The sequence below is a fragment of the Urocitellus parryii genome, chromosome 5, assembly GCF_045843805.1.
Source record: "Urocitellus parryii isolate mUroPar1 chromosome 5, mUroPar1.hap1, whole genome shotgun sequence".
In the NCBI taxonomy this organism is placed as follows: Eukaryota; Metazoa; Chordata; class Mammalia; order Rodentia; family Sciuridae; genus Urocitellus; species Urocitellus parryii.
The window spans coordinates 204,579,356-204,599,896 of record NC_135535.1 but is presented as its reverse complement, the minus strand read 5'-3'; the positions used below and the strand labels follow the sequence as shown (position 1 = coordinate 204,599,896).

General features: G+C 49.0%; 1 protein-coding gene across 1 annotated transcript in view; it reads left to right on the top strand.

The window, feature by feature from the left end:
* Fam53b (family with sequence similarity 53 member B) overlaps positions 1–20,541 on the top strand; it is a 79,150-nt gene that overhangs the window by 8,446 nt on the left and 50,163 nt on the right. The window contains exons 2-3 of the mRNA XM_026384180.2: positions 618–672; positions 13,933–14,711. Of these exons, the coding sequence (XP_026239965.1) occupies positions 618–672; positions 13,933–14,711 (834 nt within the window). The remainder of the gene's footprint in view (positions 1–617; positions 673–13,932; positions 14,712–20,541) is intronic.

The following is a 20,541-nucleotide window of genomic DNA, read 5'->3' as shown; positions in this document are numbered from 1 at the left end:
TCAGTGGAAGCTAGCTGTGGGCTGTGAGGGAAGATGGAGGATGCTCACAGTGCAAGGGGAAGCCATTGTGAAAATGTAGCAGCCAGAGTTCATAGCTCTCAGGTTGCGACCAAATGGAACCAGTGAGTTTCTGGTCCAGTCCAATGAGAATGACAGGGGCGCCTGTAGTGCTGTAGCTGCAGAGCGGCCTGTGGAGCAAAGGCCAGTGGTTTTGAGCATGGCAGGAAGAGCTGCCCTCCTGTCTCCAAGGGGGTTCTGGCAGTGGGAGAGGGCCCTCGGCTCTTCCATGCTGAGAGGCCCTGCCTCTCCCAACCTCTTCCAGCCCTGTACTGAAGTTTGTCCTACTGTTTACCATTGTACCCCCAACCCCTTATCACTTATTTGGGGAGATCCCCTCATGTCAGATGGATCCATCACTGGCTGGAGATGTGGGACAGTTTAGGTCCAGATCCGTGCAAATGTTGTCTCTTGGAACGCTTTTCTCCTTTCCCTAGTCTGACGCTGGCAAAAGGCAGTTTTCCCTTTAATTGTGACTTTAGCAAGAGATCAGTGCAGAGTCATGTGTGAACGCGCTTCTTATGACTTAAAGAGTGAATAGCTTTTCTGGTTGTTTTCAGCACACGCCAAAGAAGATGAGTCAAGGACCTACCCTTTTCTCTTGTGGAATTATGGGTGAGTAACCACACGGCCAGGGGCCATCCTCCTTTGGTTGTCACAGCCAGGTGAGATGCTGAAAGCACTTTCTGCACATGAGTCCCAGAAGAGCCCTGGGGACCCTCTGTGTATTTCCATCCCCAGTGGTGCTGGAAGGTCTGGGGGCTGTTTGGGTGACTGAGTGAGGGGACAGAAACTGGGCTGTGGTTTACAAATCATGTCTATCTCTTAACATTGAGAGTTTCTGTCTGATTGTTATAATTCTTGGTGATTTTTTCATTCAGGAGATACAGCTAACATACAAAGTAAAAATCTCGTATAGCCCCGTTTCCCAGTGATAACTGTCAGTACTTTTATGCTTGTTTTTTTGCATTTTTTAAACGTAGACGAGTCTATGATGAACATATAATTATATAAAACTGTATTTGTTTTTCCACTTGGTAGTTCTGCAGCATGAAAACTATTCATTTCATGCATTTCGATGGTCTGCAGTACAGCATTATGTGGATGTATCAAAATGTCCTTAACAATAAAATTTCTGTGGCTTCTGGGTAAAGGTACTTTTGAATTTTCTGTTGTCATTACAGTGACTAAGTGTCTGAGTCTTGTCTTTCTCATTATTCTTTGGAGCTAGTTCCCAGGAGGGGAACAGAGAGGCCAGAGGGAAGGGACCTCTTTCCGGCTCTTGATTTGGGCTGTCGATCTGCCTTCTACAGAGGGTACCTCAGTCCTCTCTTGCCATACACATGTGACTTGCTATTTCTGATAGGGACCAAACAGGTGACCATATCGGTTATGTGGATTTCTTGATGCTTCAGATGATTGGGCAGAGTATTTACTTTTGCTCTCTCTCCATGACACTCCTGTCCTCCTCTGGGGTGTCCTTTCAGATGACACATCATCTCAGAGACTGGACTTTGACAGTGGGCATTTACTATTTACTGTAGGGCTGAGGGTTGTGTGTCTTGGGAGGAGCAGGTCAAGTCATCCTCACCTTCCTTTCCCAGCCCCTTTCCTGTGTGCCCAGTGTTTCCTTTTCCTTCTTTTGAGGCATTTCCTGTAGATGAGACATAAGTGTGGAGGAGCACTGGGTCTGTTGTGGTGAGCACTGTGCGGGGTGCTGTTCCAAGCTTCTTGTATGCTACTCCAAAGATGTGCTTGTTCACGTAGGAGGAAACTGAGGTCCCTTGGAGGCAGACTTGAATCAGGTGGGGGAGAAGGAGATGTTTCCTTCTCAGTCACATGCCACAGCTCTGGGAGAGCTGGGTGGTCCTCTTTGATGAAATGGACCCAGAGGAAATGGAACCAGAGATCACCTGCCTTGGAGTGCTATGTGACACACTTTTGAGGCCTGTCCCCACATGATTGAATACCTCCTTAGTGGTTAACGGTTTTCAAACCCTCTGTGTCCCAGCATGTGGCCTGCAAGCCTGCTGTCTCTCCTTTTCCTGGGACAGTGTCATGACTGAGTTGCCGCCTTCCGTGTGCCCAAGAGAGAGGGAAGGAATCCTGAGCACACCCAACTCCCAACCTGTGACTTCAGCTTGAAACAGCCAGACTATTAACCTGGACAGTTGGGATGGTGGCCTTGATTCAAGGCTGTTTGTGCTTTAGGCTTCCCTGGGCTTTAAACTGTGTGAATCATAGTAAGGTGAACCCTCCTGGGGTGGAGGCAGTGTTAAGTTTGAATTGTCATATTGAACTTCTTAACTTCTCTGAACCTCAGTTTCCTTGTCTGCAAAATGGCAATCACAGTAACACCCATGTTGTAGGCTTGTCGTGAGGACTCTGTGACATTGCTTTGCAAAGAGATTAGTATAGTAGGAGCATTTCATGAGTAGTAGTTCAGGAGGGGACTGAGACCTAAGTTGAGGATCCCTCTTCCAGAGAAGGGGCCTCCAAGTCTAAACAGAGGGACTAGGGTGATTTCCACTGGAGAGGGGTGAGGGAGCTGCCCTTGTAGGGATGGATTCTCAGGCCCAGAGACTGAGGGAGAGAGGCCTGGGGAAGGAGGCATGTGGGCAGACGCTTGGATTGCCTGCAGCCTGCTTTGTCCTGGGGAGGCCAGGGCTTGCAGGAGGTATCAGGCTATGTCCCCCTGTTCTTGTTAGAAGAGTAGCCCTTTAGGAGCTCTGTTCCTGTGTTGGGGCCTCTGCTCTGTAGGGCAGTTGCTGAGGCACTGCCTGTCGGTCCAGGGAGCACCAGGGGTGGCTGTGCAGGTGGTGGGTCGTGGGCAAGCCCGCATCCTGCTCTGCGTCTCTCCCTAGTGCACCATCCTTCTCTGACTCAGCCTCCTCCTGTGTTCGGGACCCTGCCCTGTGTGATGGCGCATTACTAAAGCTTTGCACTTACCATGGTTGTTTGCGGTGGCTTATTCTAGTAGGTTTAATTGAGTACCTATCGTATGTCAGGCACTTAGTGCTGGGTAGAGCAAACTAGGGCCTGTACCTACCAGATTGTTGTCCTGCTGGAGGAGAAAGAGCAATAGTGAATTCCCCAGGGCACAGGCCTAGCTTGCAAGACCAAGGAGTCCTGAGAGCCACAGGCATGTCTCCCCGTCTTCCTATCCCATGGCATCCCCTCGGCCATTCATAGGGATTCAAAGAGACAGCAGCACCCTAGAGGTGCCACTAGGTTCCTTCTGCTTCCAGAACTTTCTGGCACCTGCTGGGTGTGGGTGTCAGCAGTCAGGAGCCCCCTAGGCCCCTGTGCTGGTGAAAGCTCAGGTTATTTCATCCCATTAACCTGCGGGTCCAGGTGTTGTGGCCCTACCCTGCTGTGAGGACTGGGAGTGCACCCGGTTGCGAGATTTCATCTTGGGTGGGGCTGCTTTTTAATAGCGGGGGAAGAGAACACCCTAAGGGACTGGCTAGACTTTTTAAGCTGGTTTTGGGCCCTTCCAGGGCTGGACAATGCTGAGCAAAGATAAAGTGCCAAATTATTATAATCACCCACCCCCAGCCAGTCTCCCAGAGATAAAGGGCTCTAGTGCGGGCCTTGATCAGTGGAATTCTCCCATGAGGACTGGGGACTGTTGGCCCTGTGACTCGGGGGTTTCCCCTCACCCCATGTAAGGGTCCTAGCTGAAAACCAGTATGAGTCTGGGTTCCATAAATGCTCTGAAGGAAATGCCAGCAAGTACATTGGCAGTATGACTGTTGCTGCTTCTTAGAAGGCCTCCTCCCGAGTGGCTGGGCCTCCTCTGTTCCCACCCGGATGAAGTGCGTTACTAACATAATCAAGTGCTCAAAGCAACAGTTTTTTTTTTTTTTTTTTTTTTTCCCCTCCTCCTCCCAAGTACTTCATGCTTTGTGATTTCGAGCTGGATACCAGGCCTCTCCCCACCCTTGTCCTCCAGTCTAGTTTGGGGCCTAGTACAGAGAAGTGTTTTTGTGCTTTTCCAAAATAAGGGAGAAAACAAAGCCAGGGTGAGGTGCCAATGGGAGAAGCCGGGCAGAGTGGAACCCAGCCCTACCTTCCTGCTCTGTGTCTGGCTGAGGCCTTTGGGGCGCCAGGCTTGCCCCATCACTGTAGGTCCCTTCTAGCAAAGGCCAAGTTTTTCTGGTTTCCTTTCTCACCCCTCAGGTCATCCCCCAGCCCAACTTCTGTGCTGAATTGAAATTTCCTTTGCAGATAGCTTCTCTGGGGAAGAGCCCTACATGACCATGGACTGTGCTCCTGACACAGGAAACCTGGGCCAGGAGGCAGCTCTGTGGGTGCAGCCCACCCTCTTATCAGCTGGCCAGTCTGGGAGCCACCCTCCTGTTCTGACATTGACTTCTGCTGGGTGCAGAGAAGGGAATCCACTAGGTTGGGTGAGGCAGAGACTGCACACGGAGCCTCAGTTGCTGCTCCCTCTAGATCCTCTGCCATTTGCAGTGGAGGCTGCTGCTTTATGCTGGCCTGGGGGTCACACGTGTACCGGTTTAATCTTATTCGGTGAAACAGGGCAAGTGGGGTGAGAGCAGCCTCCATTCACCACCCTCAGCTAATTGCAGCCATTAAACGAGTTCTGTGTTGCAGGGACAATGGACACCACACATTCCATTTTCCTCGCCACTCAGGCGAGGAGAAGACCTGGAAATCACGTAAAATGTGAGAAAGCGAAGGCATTGCCAATTATTTCAAAAAGGCCACTAGGAAAAGTCTTGTAAATACAAGTCAATGGACAGAGAACAAAACAATTCATATGCTAAAAAAAATTGGCTGGAAACCCGTAATTACTTTAGGAGTTATGGTGATAAATTATTTATTAATGTAAATGATTTCACAGGCAAAGAACATAGAGGAAACTTGAGCAGAAGGATCATACATTATGTATAAAAAGGAATTGTAAAAATATTACAGCATCCCTCCTTGTGCCGCTCGGGCTTAGGTTTGTCAGCATTTTAATTATAAGCTCTTACTTCAGTGTTTAATTACTTGGCTGTTAAAGTCTCCTCTGTACATAAGAGGGCTCTTCCCGGGGGCACTCTCTGGATGGATTTCTATAGGGGAAACCAGTTGGCTGTGTTGAGCTGCGTAGGATGCAGAGATTCTGCTTTGAGATTCGGTAGCTTGCCATCGTCTAACTCCACCGCTGTTCGTCATCGACGGTGGAATGTGATTGTATCTTGTGTTCAGGAGCGGGCATTTAGAGGCTGAGTGTTTTGGTTTCTTAGAACAATCAATCAAATGAATGGAACACAATGAAAAATAGCAGAAACAAAATTAGCTGCTTAGGCCCCACTTTTGGTCTCTGCTGCCTTTTCTGTCTTTCAGAGATTGCCCTTTTGAATTTGGTCATTGGGCCAGGGCCTTCTCTTAGAAACCACTTATTTCAACATAGGCCAGCAAGAGATTTGTTCTCACTGAAAACTTTACATCCAGATACAAGCATGCATATGTACAATTTAAAAAAATTTTTTTTTAATTGTGTATGGACAGCATGCCCTAATTTTATTTGTATGCAGTGCCGAGGGTTGAACCCAGTACCTCACACATGCTAGGCAAGCACTCTGCCATGGAGCTACAGCCCTAGCTCGAATATGTATGATTTTTTTAAATCACTTTTTAAAAATTATTTTAAATTTACCTTTATTGTGGTCTATGTATGACTTTTAAAATCTCTAGAATAGCCCAGATTTGTCTGTATACAATGCTTTAAATTCTTCCTTGCAGTTTCAGAAAGTGTTTCTGGAATAAACTACAGAATGGAAGTAGACATGAAATGGAGATGGTGTGTGCTAGCTGTTTACAGTGACAAGTGAGAAAGGGTCCTTCTGGACTGCCTTGTGATACAGGTTGGGCTGACGTTGGGTGGGAGGACCACGATAATGCCAGAGGATAGGCAGTGGCTACTGCAGGCTGCCTTTGGGTGCTGCACCCTCCATGGGGAAGGATGGTCAAGGTAGACAGCCTGACCTAACTCAAGAGCATGGCCTTGGGATTGCAGGTTAGGTTTAAGTCTGAGCTCTGGTTTGCTAGTTGTATGTCTGTGGGAGAGACTTGACACTGCTCTGAAACTTGGTTTCCTCACCAGTAAAGAGGGATTGCTGACAACTCTAGAGATGAGTAATGTGCTCGGGTCACACACTCATGCTCTTTCCCAGCCTCAGCAGGAGCCCAGTTATTAGTTAGAACTAGGGGTACTAGTTAATGGACAGCTAATATGCCTTTATTGACAGTTTCCCAAAAAGCTCTTCCCACTGCCAGTGCCCCCGACAGTGTAAAGCACCCGCCTTGCTGTGTGCAGCTGCCCATTTCATAAGCTCTCTGCACATCCACATCCAGGGAGGACTCCAGAGCCATGCACCAGACTGACCTTTCCATTCCTTCAGAGTTTTTGTTGCCATGGTGAATACTAGCTGTTGCCTACACATTTATGAATACTCCTGGGGGATGAAGGAGAAGGTCCCTGCCAGAGCTGAAAGGTCTGTCACAGAGCCTTGGTTGGAGAGACTGAGGCCCATACTCCCAGCTCCCAATCTTGTTTGTTTTTTACACCTTGGCAATCTCACTGGGTCCCATTTTGCAAGTGCAAAAACTTCCCATAAGTTGTGGTAGCTGCGATGGGCCATCCCTGCTGTGCAGGTGAGGGAGGGCTCTGAGAACCATTCTGAACCCCTATCTTTGTCCTTAGCAGCTTCTTTGGCTTCTTTCAGAGTCCCGCAGGCCAGTCTTCCTGCTTTCCTACATGGAGTCCCAGTGGAGTGTCCCTCGTCCCTCATATGAGGAGCTGGGTGTCTTATGTCACTGTCCCTGAACCTAAGACACAGCTACCATTTTGTTGTCCATTACAGGAGAGCTGGAAGGATGAGAGGCTGCAGTCAGGCTGGGGAAAACCCAGGAACCTTTCCTCCCAACACAGCTCTCAGTTGAGTCTCTATTCTGGTGACACAAAGAAGACCTCCAGTGGGACAGGAGCTCTGAAGTCCATTAAAAAAACAGATGACATCATAGTGGGCACTATCATGTTTTGCCCTTCTTGTCCTTCCACGTCTTGCATAAGGTCACTTTAGCAAAGCTGCCTCAGGCCGAGTCCTTGTAGCCAAGACCAGACTCGAACAGGGCAGCCCTAGAGCAGGAAGAGGTCTTTACAGCCCAGGTGGACAGGTGCAAAATCTGGAAACCAAGCTGGGTGATCTGGTGAGAGGCTGCTCCCTGGGCCTCAGAGGCTACTAAAATCTTGCCTCTTGGTTGTACACTTAAGGTGCTTAACCTTTTCTAGAGACCACATTTTGCTGTGGTTATGTCATTTTAATGGACTGTCTAAAACAGTACAGAGATCTCCAGAGTTATCAAATTCTTCTATCTTTTGAACATAATAAGGCTTTTAGTCCCCCAAGAATCTGGGCCCCTGGGAATCTCCCTTTGAGTTTAAGGGCAGAAATGGAAACAAGAACATTCAAGGTCAAATGCCGTTTGTGTTGCTTTGAGTGTTTTTCTTTCTTTGAGCTCTAGCTCTGTGCACCAAGGACCTTCTGCCCTCCTTGGTCAAGGGTTGGCAGGACCAGATCCTTATGACTGTGACTTTGGTATTGGAGTCCTTGTCTCCATGTGTGTGGGCATTTGATACTGTGGTGCCTTGCAGTGCAGACAGGAGTCAGAAACTTGAAGCTTAGTCCTCGGGTGTCAGCTTTGGAAGAGTCCTTGGTCACCTAGTTCATCTGAAAAAAGGACTAGGCCTCAAGGTGGCTGTGTGGCTGGCCCTCCTATTTGTAGGCAGTGTGTTAGGCTGTATGGAACACGTGTACTCTCGTGCATAATTTTAGATTTGTGAAGGGAGCTGTCCTGGGATGTCAAGAAGCTTTGGGTACCCCTGAAGGCTAAAGTAATAGAGATGGCATGGAGTGACCAGCTGGTGCCCACACTCAGGCTGGGAGCTGTTGCACTGTGTACCACTCTGGTGGTACCTTGGTATCGGGCTCGAGGTGAGTGGAGAGCTCCTTGTGAAGCTTTGGGCCATAGTGTGACCTCTGGGGAGATGGTGGTGGCTTCAGATACTTCCTATTCACAGGAGTTAGTTACCTCTTAGGCCCCTACCAGTGGTTGTCTGTTTAGAGAGCTCTGCAACTTGAAGCCTGGAAGGGCCCCACCAGCCTATGCAATATGGGCCTCTAAGTGAGCCTTCTCTATGGCTGTACTTCCTATAATCACCCAAACCAAAAGCAAAACAGAAACATCAACTTTCAAAGATGTTGAGTCCAAATTTTCGGGAACTGGAATCATCGACCCTGCAGAAGTACCCTGAGTCTGGTTGGTGGTCTGACTGTGCTGCTATTCCGCTGTGCAGCCTGAAGTCTGGAGCAGTGGTTCTCAGCATTTTTATATTAAAGTAACCCAAAGAGCTAATTAAAATGCAGATTCCTACCCAAAGAGATATCGATTTACCAAGTCAGGGATGGAGCCCAGTAAGCTGCATTTTAACAAACAATCCCCCTCCCTGGGGATGATCCTGCACTTGGTCCAGAAACCACAGTTTGGTTGTGTAGAGAATCTAGATGCTGTTTCCAGCCTAAGTCTACAAAGATTGATACCTGACTGCAGAAGAGCTAAGCCCCAAACATAAGAATGTTTTCCAGGCTGGAGCGCAGTGGAGCACACCTGTAATCCAGCACCTCAGGAGGCTAGGGCAGGAGGATTGCAAGTTGAAAGCCCGACTCAGAACTTAGCAAGGCCCTGATCAAAATAAAAAATTAAGGGGCTGGGTATGTAGCTCAGTGGTGAAGCCATGCTGAATTCAACGCCCAGACCTCCCTGCCCCCACCAAAAAAAAAAAAAAAAAAAACAAATTTTCTGGTATTGGCCTACTGAAATTAGTGTAATGATGGCCACCGTTTTTGAGAGCCTGTACTGGGCCCTTATTTTCTTCACACAGCAGTTCTGAGAGATTAAGGAGCTTGAAGCACTGAGGTTTGAACCAAAGGCCATGCCTCTTTACACCACACAAAGTGACCTCCCCATGTCCACAACTTGTCGATTTTAAAGAATTAGGGTTGTTTGTGTAGAAGTAATATTGAGTGGAGGGGCCGGGCACCTCATGGGTCTTCTCAGAGCCCTACCGAAGCCCTTTTCCCTTGCGAAGTGTGATATTGGGGACCAGTGGGGGGTAGCATGCCATTAAATATTTGCTTCTATTCCTGTTTCTTTTGTCTGATGACCTGATCCAACAAATTGCTTTCTGTTCCCTGAGTGAAGGGGGAAAACACAGGGCTAAACATAGCATTGATTGTTTCTACTTTCTCATATTGTACTTCTCAAGGTGATAAAGATAGAGACAATTACAATATTATCTACACTGCAGACAGGACAAGTGGCCACCCTGCTGGTGTTGATACACAGTAGCAGTCCTTTGCATTTTCAAAGTGTTTTAGATATAACTCCACTAACCAGTCTCCTGGCTGCTTCACATGTAGCCATCTGTGGCCCGGATGCAGGGGAGAGTTCAGCAGGCCCAGGTTGGACCTGCCTGGCCAAGGAAGGGTCACTTGTGTCAAGGAAAAATGATGAGCAAGACCCAGTGAACCCCTGTAGCCTCCTTTGGATTTTGTCACCCATTCCTTCCATCATTCCCCTCACCATGCTGTGGGCCCCGCTCAGTGCTGTGTGCTGGGAGCCGTGCTGGACTGTGCTCTGGAGCTGGTGGAGAGTGGTAGACATGTAAGCAGATGATTAAAGCTCATGCGACATATAATTGGAAATCTAGGCAAATTGCTGTGGTTGCACAGGGGGTCATGTGGAGGAGGACGTTTTGGTTCTTTGGTCATGTGGAGGAGGTTGTTTTGATTCTTAAATTGAAGAATCAGAGGTTCTCTTTAGTGGAAGGAAGATAAAGTCAGAAGAACATTCCAAGCTGTTTTGAAAGCATGAAGGCATTAAAGAGCTGAAGTCTGGGCGAAGACTGTGACCATGGTCACATTGTGCTCCCACAGACTGAGATGAGAACTGACTCTACGCGATTCTTCCCTACAACGAAAAACTCTTACGTATTTAGGTCATATCAGTTACTGTTTGCAAGCAGGATGCAGTAGAGTTCACCATTCAACCCCAAGACCCACTGGGGGCTTGTTGTCAGCCTCAAGTCCCTGTTGATTGGACTCGCAGCCTCTGCATTCAGATTCACCCATGTTCATTCCTGCAGTCTCGTTGTGAAACCTTTTAGTTTCATAGCGAATTGCTGGCGTGTAAGGGTCACTCTCCAGGGTTATTTATCCCAAGCCAGGAGGGGTATGATTTGAGGGCTGATTGGGAACTTTCTTTTTTTTTTTTTTTAATATTTATTTTCTAGTTCTCGGCGGACACAACATCTTTGTTGGTATGTGGTGCTGAGGATCGAACGCTGAGGATCAAACCCGGGCCGCACGCATGCGAGGCGAGCGCGCTACTGCTTGAGCCACATCCCCAGCCCATGATTGGGAACTTTCAAGGGTCATTTTGACTCTACATGATTCTTGTCTGACCTCCAGTGTCATAAGAAGTTTGGTGTCTGGGGTGGAGGGTGTGCTGGGGCAATAGTAGTCAGGCCTGCATGCCAGGCTAAAATGCCTGCATCCCAAGAGGCAATAATGGACAGTTGCCAAGAGGCCAGACCACAGAGGTGGAGGCCGCAGGAAATTCTCTAGAGCCAGTGAGGAAGTGGAACTGTAGTTGGGAGTCCCTGAGGGATCCAGTTAAAAAGTGCCACCATCACAAGGCAGCCATGGGAGAGAATGCACTGCCAGTTGAGAGAAGTGCCAGGTTCACATTTATGTGGCTCCCAACTCCTCCCTTCTCGTGATTTCCCTTAAGATGGGGAAAATTCCAGGCCAGTGTAACAAAAATGGAATAGAAAGTGTCATCCTCAGAGGATGGGATCAGTCTCTTCTCATTTCATGGGTTTTTTGAGGTCTGGTCAAGACACAATCTGGCAGGTGCCATTGGCGCCTAAGTACCCGCCCATGTAACCGTCTTGAGGCCCTCACTGTGCTGTGGCTGGGCCCAGTGGTTCCTTTCTCAATCCACCATGTCCCTGGCCCATGTGGCACCATAGTACCTTGCCCCAAAAGAGAAGTTGGTGGCCAGCAACTTCTGTAAACCCAAAGGAACAAATGCAGAGGAGGACAAGGGTTAGGCCCTGGCCCTGGCTCTGGTGCTGGCCGTGCTTCACTTCCTGAATTAAGGCAGAACTCAGCACCAGTGGACTTAATGGTAAGAGCTTTCACGTACTGGCTAACACAGTTGTTCTCAGAAGATTTGAAAATTGTAGAAAAACAAAAATAAGAAAATATCAATCAAGCAAATATTGACCGATCAACTATTAACATTTTGGTTTATTTTCTTCTTCATGTATAACGTAGTACATATTTTACTAAAGAGAAATCAAACAGTCTTATATTCTGCTTGTGTGTGTGTGTGTGTATGTGTGTGTCTGTCTGTTTTACTGGGGATTGAATTTAGTCTTGCACAATTTGGCAAGTTCTCTTCCACTGAGCTACACCCCCAGCCCTTTTTTATTTTGAGACAGAGTCTCACAAAGTTGCCAAGGCTGTCCTCAAATTTGTGATCCTCCTGCCTCAGCCCCATGGTAGCTGGGACTACAGGTGTGCGCCATTGTGCCCAGCTTGTGTCCTGCTGCTGCTTCTTACCATCACACTGCTAGCATTTCCCCATGCCCTTAAATAGCCTTGAAACTGCTTTTCACACTCTGTTATTCCTTGAAAATTCACTTAACCCGCCCTCTACAGTAGGACTTTTAATTATATTTATCATTTTGCTGTCACTAAGTCATTCTGGTGAACATTACCACTCATAGGTCTCCCCTTTTTCTTAGAATAACTTTTTTCCTTCCTAACATATGGTCAAGACCTAGCCCATGTTAGTTTATATTTCTTCTAATTTTACTTTATTATTTTAGTTAACTTTGACCTGCTGACTAATGTCAAATTGAAACTTTTGAAAGACTGGCGAATATTCCAGGGGAATGCATTTCATAAGGAGCGAAGATATATTTGAATAAAAAGATGTTTACTTGTAATGTTTGTGTTTGGAAGTTATTTATCAAATGCAGCTGAAGAAACAGGTATTGGACTTGCTGTGGTCAAGACCTGATGAGTGAATTGGATGTTTAGCCACAGTTCTGCTTTGTTCTCACCTGGCTTACAGAAGATTTCTTTCCTGTGTTTTCACCATCTGAGATCCTTCATGGATAGGTTTCTCCTTGTGTCCCCTGTCTAGGGTCCCAGCTCCTCAGGCTTGTGTCTGTAATGTGGCAGGTGCCTGAGAGGAAGAAGCATCGCACTTAGCCCTGATGTAGCTTTTCCTTTGGCTCCTGGACTTGCCTTTGGGTTGCATTGTTCATCCTCCTTGAAACCAGCATGGTAGCTGCTAGTTGTGATGTTTGTTTGGGACCTGTCTCTTGGTACTCTTTGAGAAGTGTCCGTCAGTAGAGGAGTTATGCTCATAGTCCTTGCTGCTGGAGCATGTGTCGCATGTGGGTTGAATCAGTTTTCTAGACCTATAGCACAGCTTTCCTGATCTGAAGCTCCCGAGGCAGGGCTGGTGTCAGGCTCACTTGTGCTTCCCTTCAGCACACTAGTGAAGTGAAGAGAGCATGGGCTCTGTGTCATGTCATTTGTCAGTTGTAGACCTGGGCCAGATACCAACCTCCCCTGAGCCACAGTCTTCCCATCTGGGCCACGGTGGTCCCTGCACACAAGGTGCAGTGTGGCTCTTACCCAGGGTGGATGCTCAGTGACTGATCCACTCTGCGGAACAGCGAATGCATTTAAATACCTGCTGAGCATCATTTCAGGTTTTACTTCTACCCTTGTGCTGTGTGCCTGACTCAAGCCATTCATTATTGACAAAATTTATAAATATACGCAGGTTAGAAAAGATAGGAAGTACTAATATGTTGATTCCTAAAATTCCCAGCATATGCTTGATTTTATAGTAGAAAACTTGAATATTTCAATAAAATAAAAGTTCAAGTGCAAATTCAGCATTTTATAGCAGGGTTAGCTTATTTATTCATGCATTTAAGTAGAGATCCGAAAGTGTAAATTTAAATTGAACCCTGAAGTCTGTGCAGCCCAAGACTTGCTCTTACAGATTTTAATTGCTTTAAATATCCTCAGTTTCAGGAAAGAATTAAGTGAACACACAGAACATGCTGTGCACACAGAACATGCTGTGATTAGTAGCTGTTGTTGATGTTGTTGAGCATTTTGATGGAGGGAACATAAATCAATAAAAAATTCAGTTTCTGTTTTTAGCAAGGGCTTTAAAGATATAATTCGGATGAACTAACCTAGCAGCACCCCAACCCCCTTTTAATGTTGACCATCTGAAGTGCCAGAAGTTTTGACTTTGGTCATGGTCTTCTGCCAGGGCATCCAGTCCTGTCGTAAAAGCAATAGAGAATTGAATAGGGACTTAGTAGATACATTGCCCTGAGTCTACCCCCAGCCAGGGCAGGGTACAGAGCAAGACATTTCCTGCTTGTAAGAAGAGAAAGAACTTGGAGTGAAAAACAGCTTGCATTTTCCCGAGAGACAGTGCAGTATGGTGGGAAAAAGGCCTCTCAGAAACGCCGGCTGTGTCTGAATCTTAGGCCACACTCTGCTTCTAGCCCAGCATGCTGACACTCGCTTCCACTGTCTCAGCCTCAGTTTCTCATCTGAGAAATGAGGTTGAACTGGAGGTTTTTTAAAGGGCCTTCTGACTCCCGTGTGGAAAATAGGCTGTTGGTGTATAGGAAGAGAGAGCTGGTGTGAAGGCCTCTCAAATCCTGTTTTTTCTTTGTCATTTATGCACCAGAAAATGACAGATGGCGAGACCTGGACAGGAAGTGCTCTCTTCAGGTTGACCAGCCGAGCGCCAGCATCTGGGAGTGCCTGCCTGAAAAGTGTCAGGACGGCACACTGTGGCACCAGGAGGCTGTGACTGCCTGTGCAGTGACCAGCCTGATCAAAGACCTCAGCATCAGTGACCACAACGGGAGCCCCTCAGCACCCCCCAGCAAGCGCCAATGCCGGTCACTGTCCTTTTCTGATGAGATGTCCAGCTGCCGGACGTCATGGCGGCCCTTGGGGTCCAAAGTCTGGACACCTGTGGAGAAGAGACGGTGCTACAGCGGGGGCAGTGTCCAGCGCTACTCCAACGGCATCAGCACCATGCAGAGGAGCTCCAGCTTTAGCCTCCCTGCCCGGGCCAATGGGCTTTCCTCACCCTGCCACCAGGCGGTATTGCACCACCGCTTTGGGGGACAACCCTGCCAAGTGGCACCAGGCTTGGCCTCCTGTGGACAGGCAGGTGACACCTGGACCCCCGACCTGCACCCCACAGGAGGGGGCCGGCTAGACCTGCAGCGGTCCCTCTCCTGCTCACATGAGCAGTTTTCCTTCCCGGAATACTGTCCACCCTCAGCCAACAGCACACCTGCCTCAACACCAGAGCTGGTGAGACGCTCCAGTGGGCTCGCCCGCAGCCGCTCCCAGCCATGTGTCCTTAATGACAAGAAGGTTGGTGTAAAACGGCGGCGCCCTGAAGAAGTGCAGGAGCAGAGGCCTTCCTTAGACCTTGCCAAGATGGCACAGGTAGGTGCCACAGGGGCCTGAAGGGGGCTGCAGAAGCACTTGGTGTTCAGTGGATGGAGCCTCTGTTGGTTCTGGTCTGTTCCAGCCAAGTGCACAGTGCCACTTTCAGAAGTGCCCAGGAGTGGGTTAATTCCCTTGTCTTTAAAATCCTGTTTAAAGAAGATGAATTCTAGTTCATTTTTTTAAAGTGTCCATTTCTCTCCATTTAAAATGAGACACGCTCTTTCCCTGTGGTGCGCAGTGCTAGTGGGTACAAGAGCAGACAGATGGCGAGAGGCGGCATCAGCAGGCAGTCCAAAGTGAGGACTGTGAGATCCCCTCCCAGACCTCCAGGCATCCCTCTTGAACCACCCCTGCAGCCACCGGGAGACACACTACATTCAGTGTCTCTAGGATTATGCTGATCCAGGCAGTGGATAATGGTTTTAGGAGCAAGGTGGGGGGTAGGAGGTAGCTTGTTCCCTTGATTAAACTGCAAAATGTTAGACTGCCAAGAAATGGTGACCACTGTCCTCTGTGCCGTCTTTGTAACGATTCTCATTGTTTGCTCTAGGAGAAGCCTCTGGCCATGTGCCTCTATCCCTTGGATTTTGCCCTCTTTGTTTTGGGCCCTGCCTTGTGCCAACACTGATCTTGGGTACTGATTTGAATGAGGTGAACTTGGAGTTAATCCCCCATTGTCAGAACAGTCCCTGAGTCCAGAGTTGGCTGTGTTTGGTTGTTGCCTGGGAAGCCCAAGGATGCCAGCTGGTCAGTGAGGCCCAGGATACAGATGGGTTGGTCTTTGGTCTGACTGTTGGCTCTAGGATGGGTGGATATGGTGGACAGAATGTGCCCTGCTGCTTGGGGTCACTCAGGAGGTGCCCTCTTGCTCTGTTGCCACTGATTCTGGTCTTATGTAGAGAAACACTGATCACTGCTTGGTTTAAGGTGAACAAGGCCTGTTTGCTGGTAAGGATGTTCTCAGTGGCATTGGTCTTGCTTCTGCAGCACTGTGGCCAGATCCAGGGTGGCAGACTGGTACTGCCCATTCTGTCCCAGGTGGGCACAGCCGATCCCCTTCACTGCCTATTACTATCATCCCAGATGGGCTTCCTTCTGCTTTGGAAAGATGCTGCAGTTTCTGTTCATGGAGTTTCCTTCTCTCCCCATTAATCCCCCTCCCAGCATAGAGGTGCCCCATGAAAAAGGAGGTGCAGGTCCATCCAGTCTAGAGTCAGGCTAGACTCTGGGCCCTGGCTGAGATAGCTGGGGGGCAAGTTGATGACATTCCCATGCCTTTCCTGTGTCCTTGGGCCCACTTGGGAAAGAGGCTGGAGGAGTGTAAGTCAAAGCTACTGCCCCCTGACCCAGCTTTCATGTCTCTCCTCTTGACTCTGGACATGCCCTCTCTCCTTGCTATGTAGTAGACGTTTGGACTCATCTCACTGTACCAGGATTGAACACTTGCATTGAATACCATGAGGAAGTTTCCTTCTCCAGAGAAATTTAAATAGGTCACAAGGCTGAATAGGTGACAGCTTTGGGTGACTTCTGAAGGATGCCCAGAACCCTGAGTTCTGGGTACAATACACAGCCTCAGTTAAATTTTTAAAGCCAAGCTTTTTTTTTTTTTTTTTTTTTTTTAATTAGCTAATGAGCTGGAGAGGTAATAAGAACAGCTTACACGTGTTATTACATTTTACTAGCTACAGATTGGAGTAACACCACTGACATCACTGGAGATACTTTCCAGCCTCACTTGGGTAGAAACCATTTAAAAATGCATGGCTTGGTGGGGCAGTGCCCCGGTGTATAGGTTGCTTCATCTGCTCCAGGCGGGCCTCTAAGATCCAGGAGTGCGCCCTGGTGCCCGAGGAACCTGCCCTGGTTCAGCCCATCTGTCCTTGGCCACCTGCTCTGCAGCAAGTCCTAGGTAGGACGGAGCACAGGAGAGGTTGAGAGGGGCTCCTTGGAGGGGTGTGTGCCTAGCGGCCTGTGATCAGAGTGCTGGGGATGGAGCCTGTGGAGCCTGAACCATCTCTGCCTGGCATGTGACCCTACCAGCCCTTCCTCCACGGGGCTCTGTGCTCTGCCTGTTTTCACTCCCCCATTGGGGGAATTTATAGCCCCAGGAATTAGGCCTTGTTTTTCCAAGGGGCCCTGAAAACCAGGCCTAGGGCAATTCTTAGGTGTTTGAAAATAATTTTGGACTGAGCCAGGACAATGTTGGACCCTGGGCCTGGGTACCTAATGAACAGGATTTTCCCTGGGGACCTGCACATTGCCCGAGAGTGGCTAAGGTTGAACCAGTTGCCCAAAGACCCTAGCAAGTTCCAGATGGTAGGTAGGGTTTGTGCCTGTGGGAGAGAGGCTTGTGGAAGGATAGGCTTGTACCCAGGCGTGGAGCCAGCCATGCTTCTTTAAGCTCGCCCAGAGACTCTGTCACAAGTCTTTGATCTTGGTTTATACCTTTGTTTTCACTTGAGCATTCTTGTGAAGGAGCCCCTTTGCATGTGGCTTCTGGAACCAGGTGCATGAACATTTCAGATAAAAGGTGCAGAGTACCTTTTCAGTTAGGCCTTTGGAGCAGCTGGGCATTCTGATAAAGAAACCCCAGCTCCCCAGAGGAGCTGACTGAGGCCCAGGCCTTGGGACCCAGAGCAACCTGAGAGCATATGAGGATGGGGGCTTCCTACTAGCACTTAAGAGTGGCCAGGGGCTGGGCTTGTAGCTCAGTGGTGGAGCTAATTTTGATTCTCAGCACCACATATAAATAAATAAAATAAAGGTCTAAATTAAAAAAAAAAAAAAAAGGAGTGGCCAGAGTGGTAGCAAGAGCTAGAGCCCCCCGCCACCCCGCCAATCCCAATCTGCTGGTAGAAATGGGGCCAGGGAGAGACCCAGCAGTCAGATGGCAATGGAGGCAGAGAGTGCTGAGAGCCTGCCTTGCATTCAAATGCATCGTAGCTGGGTTTGGCAGGAGCCAGTGTCCTGGGTGTAGGCTCTAGTAGAAGCAGGTGTGACCTCAGGGCTTGTCCATTCCAGCCTTTCTTGGGAAACAGGGGCTCTTAGGATTCCTAGGCCTGCCAGGGCCCTTTCAGACATGGTCTTCACTTTAGGATTTGCATGTAGAAGGAACATTGATGAACCAGAAGGCCTCTGGAAGAGGGACTGGAGGCAGGAGCCCTGGACAAATTGTTTGACATCACTGTGCAGCAGACACCATAGCCACCACCAACAGAGGACTGTGGGAGGAACAAGGGAACTACTGTATTTGTGGGATGTGTTTATGTACATGAGTGCATTGTGCACATGTGTATCTGGACCTCTGTGGGTGTGTGTCTGTATCTGTTTGTGTAGGTATGTGTATCTGTGTTGGTACATGTGTGTGCAGCTCTGTGTGCACACATACACACACAGTGCATTGGCTGGCACAGGGTGAGGGCTCACAAATGCATATTATCCCCATCACACCACAGGCCTGAATGGGGGAAGGTGGGGCTATGGCCACTCGAGAGGCAGAATTGAGACCGAGGATGGGTTCTGGGAAGTGCACTAAGACTATCATAAGAACTCTCTTTTTTCACCTTTCCTCCTGTCCTTGTCACTTCCTGCTTCTTGTTCAACATCCCTTTGTCTCATCTTCTTTCTTTGGTAAATGGAAGAAGGCCTGCTGGCCACATCCCTGCCCGCAGCCCTGCCCTGCCCAGTCTGCCATGAACTCTGTGTTAAGAGCCAAAGATTATAGAATGGCGATAGCATCAGATCTTCCCCTACTGGAGGAAGTTGGTTGTATTCTCATCTGTTTATCGACCCTTGAAGCAGGGTGGAAGTTGTTGGGAAAAGTATAAACGGCAGCCGTACCCCAGAGAAAAAACCCCAACATGGCGCCTAAGGACTTCTCCTTCCTAGCTTCTTCTTCTCTGCAGTGGCGCGAAAAGTTCCCGCCCTTGTGAACTCTCCCGCCGGCGCCAATTTCAAACCTCGCTGGCGGGGAACCTTAGCCCCAATGAGAACTAATTCCTGGGCGCGGGAGCTGATATCTGGAAGAACTTGCCAATAAACGGGTGGCCTGCCATTTATCTAAGCCCTACCATCTCCCCTTTAGTTCTATATAAGCACACAGCTTTTTGCAATAAAATTGGAATTCTCCCGGCAAAGTGTCTTTGCGTGGAGAATTCTTTCAGAAGTATCCCAGGAGCCACCGGCCACCCCCTTCCCAGCTGTATCTTTTGGGTACAGCTGTCATTAACAGCAGTGGAACCCTTGTCTTTCCGCAGTGAGGATGAGGTGCAGTGGTGGGGGTGGAGACATTGTTTTCAGATTGTCTCTGCTTAGATGCTCTTAAGACTCCACTGTCTAGATTGTGGGCTGGGCTACCAAATGAGGCTGCAGGTGCCCTGGCTATCTGGACCCTGAGTGAGGGAGCGGACTAAATGAGGAGCGCCCCAGAGGGGGAGACGATGCTAGGCCCTGGTCCAGAAATGTCTGCCCTCCCCGTGTTTACAGTGAGGCTGCTTGGCTCCACAGAGGCAGCCCAGGGGGTCTTGTGCTCCTGTCCCAGACAGGTCTGGTCCTGCTGCCCTCCTCACATGGCTGTCCTTATGTGGTCTTCTGAGACCCTTCTGCTCAGAATTCATGTGAAGCCACAGCCTCCCCTTTGTACAACAAAGGGTGTTGCCCTTGAGGGCAAGGCGGGGCTGAGCAGAAGAGTTTATCAGCAGGGCTTTTGGTGATCTGTTAGTTACTGCTTCCTTGAGACCTGGTCTGACCACAAACATTGGTTGTCTCCTGGCAAGGCTTGAGCTCTGCCTGGCCATTCAGATGTGGATCATGTGTGTGAGCAAAGATTACAGAAAAAGCAACAGTTAATAAGATTACCCATTGAATGCCACAGTTCTTGCCATATTTTTAACTCCAAGCTGGTCAGCTTGAAAGAGCAACAAATTGCATTTTTCAACAGTGCTTCAAACAGAAGCAGGACCTTCATCGGAAAGGGTCAGGATGCTGAGACAGAGGTTTGATTGATCGCAGCTGCCCACACATGCATCCCGACCTTCCCCGAGGAGGCCTCAGAACAGGCAGCAACTGTTGTGTTAGCAGATGTTTGAGGGACCCGAGAAAGCTGGCCAGGGTAGTTTGGGGTAGGAAAGGAGCATGAGGAAACTAGTGTGGCAGCACCTCTCCAGGAAGCTGCTGGGGGTTGGGGGCCTGTGAATACAGGAGAGCCAGGTTGATGGGGCCACCAGGGCTCCCCTGGCTAAAGAGGTACTGTGGCCGTCAGCAGAGGGTTATGTGGAAGTTTAGCGATGACTTATAGCTCTCTCTGGGCAGGAGCATCACTGGGTGAAGCTCCCTTTGGCCATCCTTCACTCACCATCCCTAACAAGGGATGGAGGACCTCTTTAGTCACCGTGAGATATAGCCCTTCACACCACTGGCAGCCCCTGCAACTGCAGGCCAGCTGTGCTTTTCCTTGGCCAAGTCCCTGGGGTGTAGGCCTGGCTGGCCTGAGCCTTTGTGGCCTTCCCAGCCAGTGGCTGTCCCTTCACCTATTTTGATTGCCTGCTGCTTGCACCCTACCCTGCTTCCTGCCAGGAAAGGAAACTGTGCTGATGGCAGGGAGAGGAGCTGAGCTGGATCACCCTTTACAACATGGAATGCAGACACACGTGAAGATCTGCTCAGAGAGGTAGGCGTGGAAAAGCCTAGAATTCCAGTTGCAATGAAAGAAGCACTAGGAAAAAGAAAGGCAAAAATCTCAGTAGCACATGGAAGTAGGTGCTTAGACTCTGAAGCAGTGAAGATGGACTTGCACAGAGGGAGAGCGAGCGCCTGCAAGACCTGG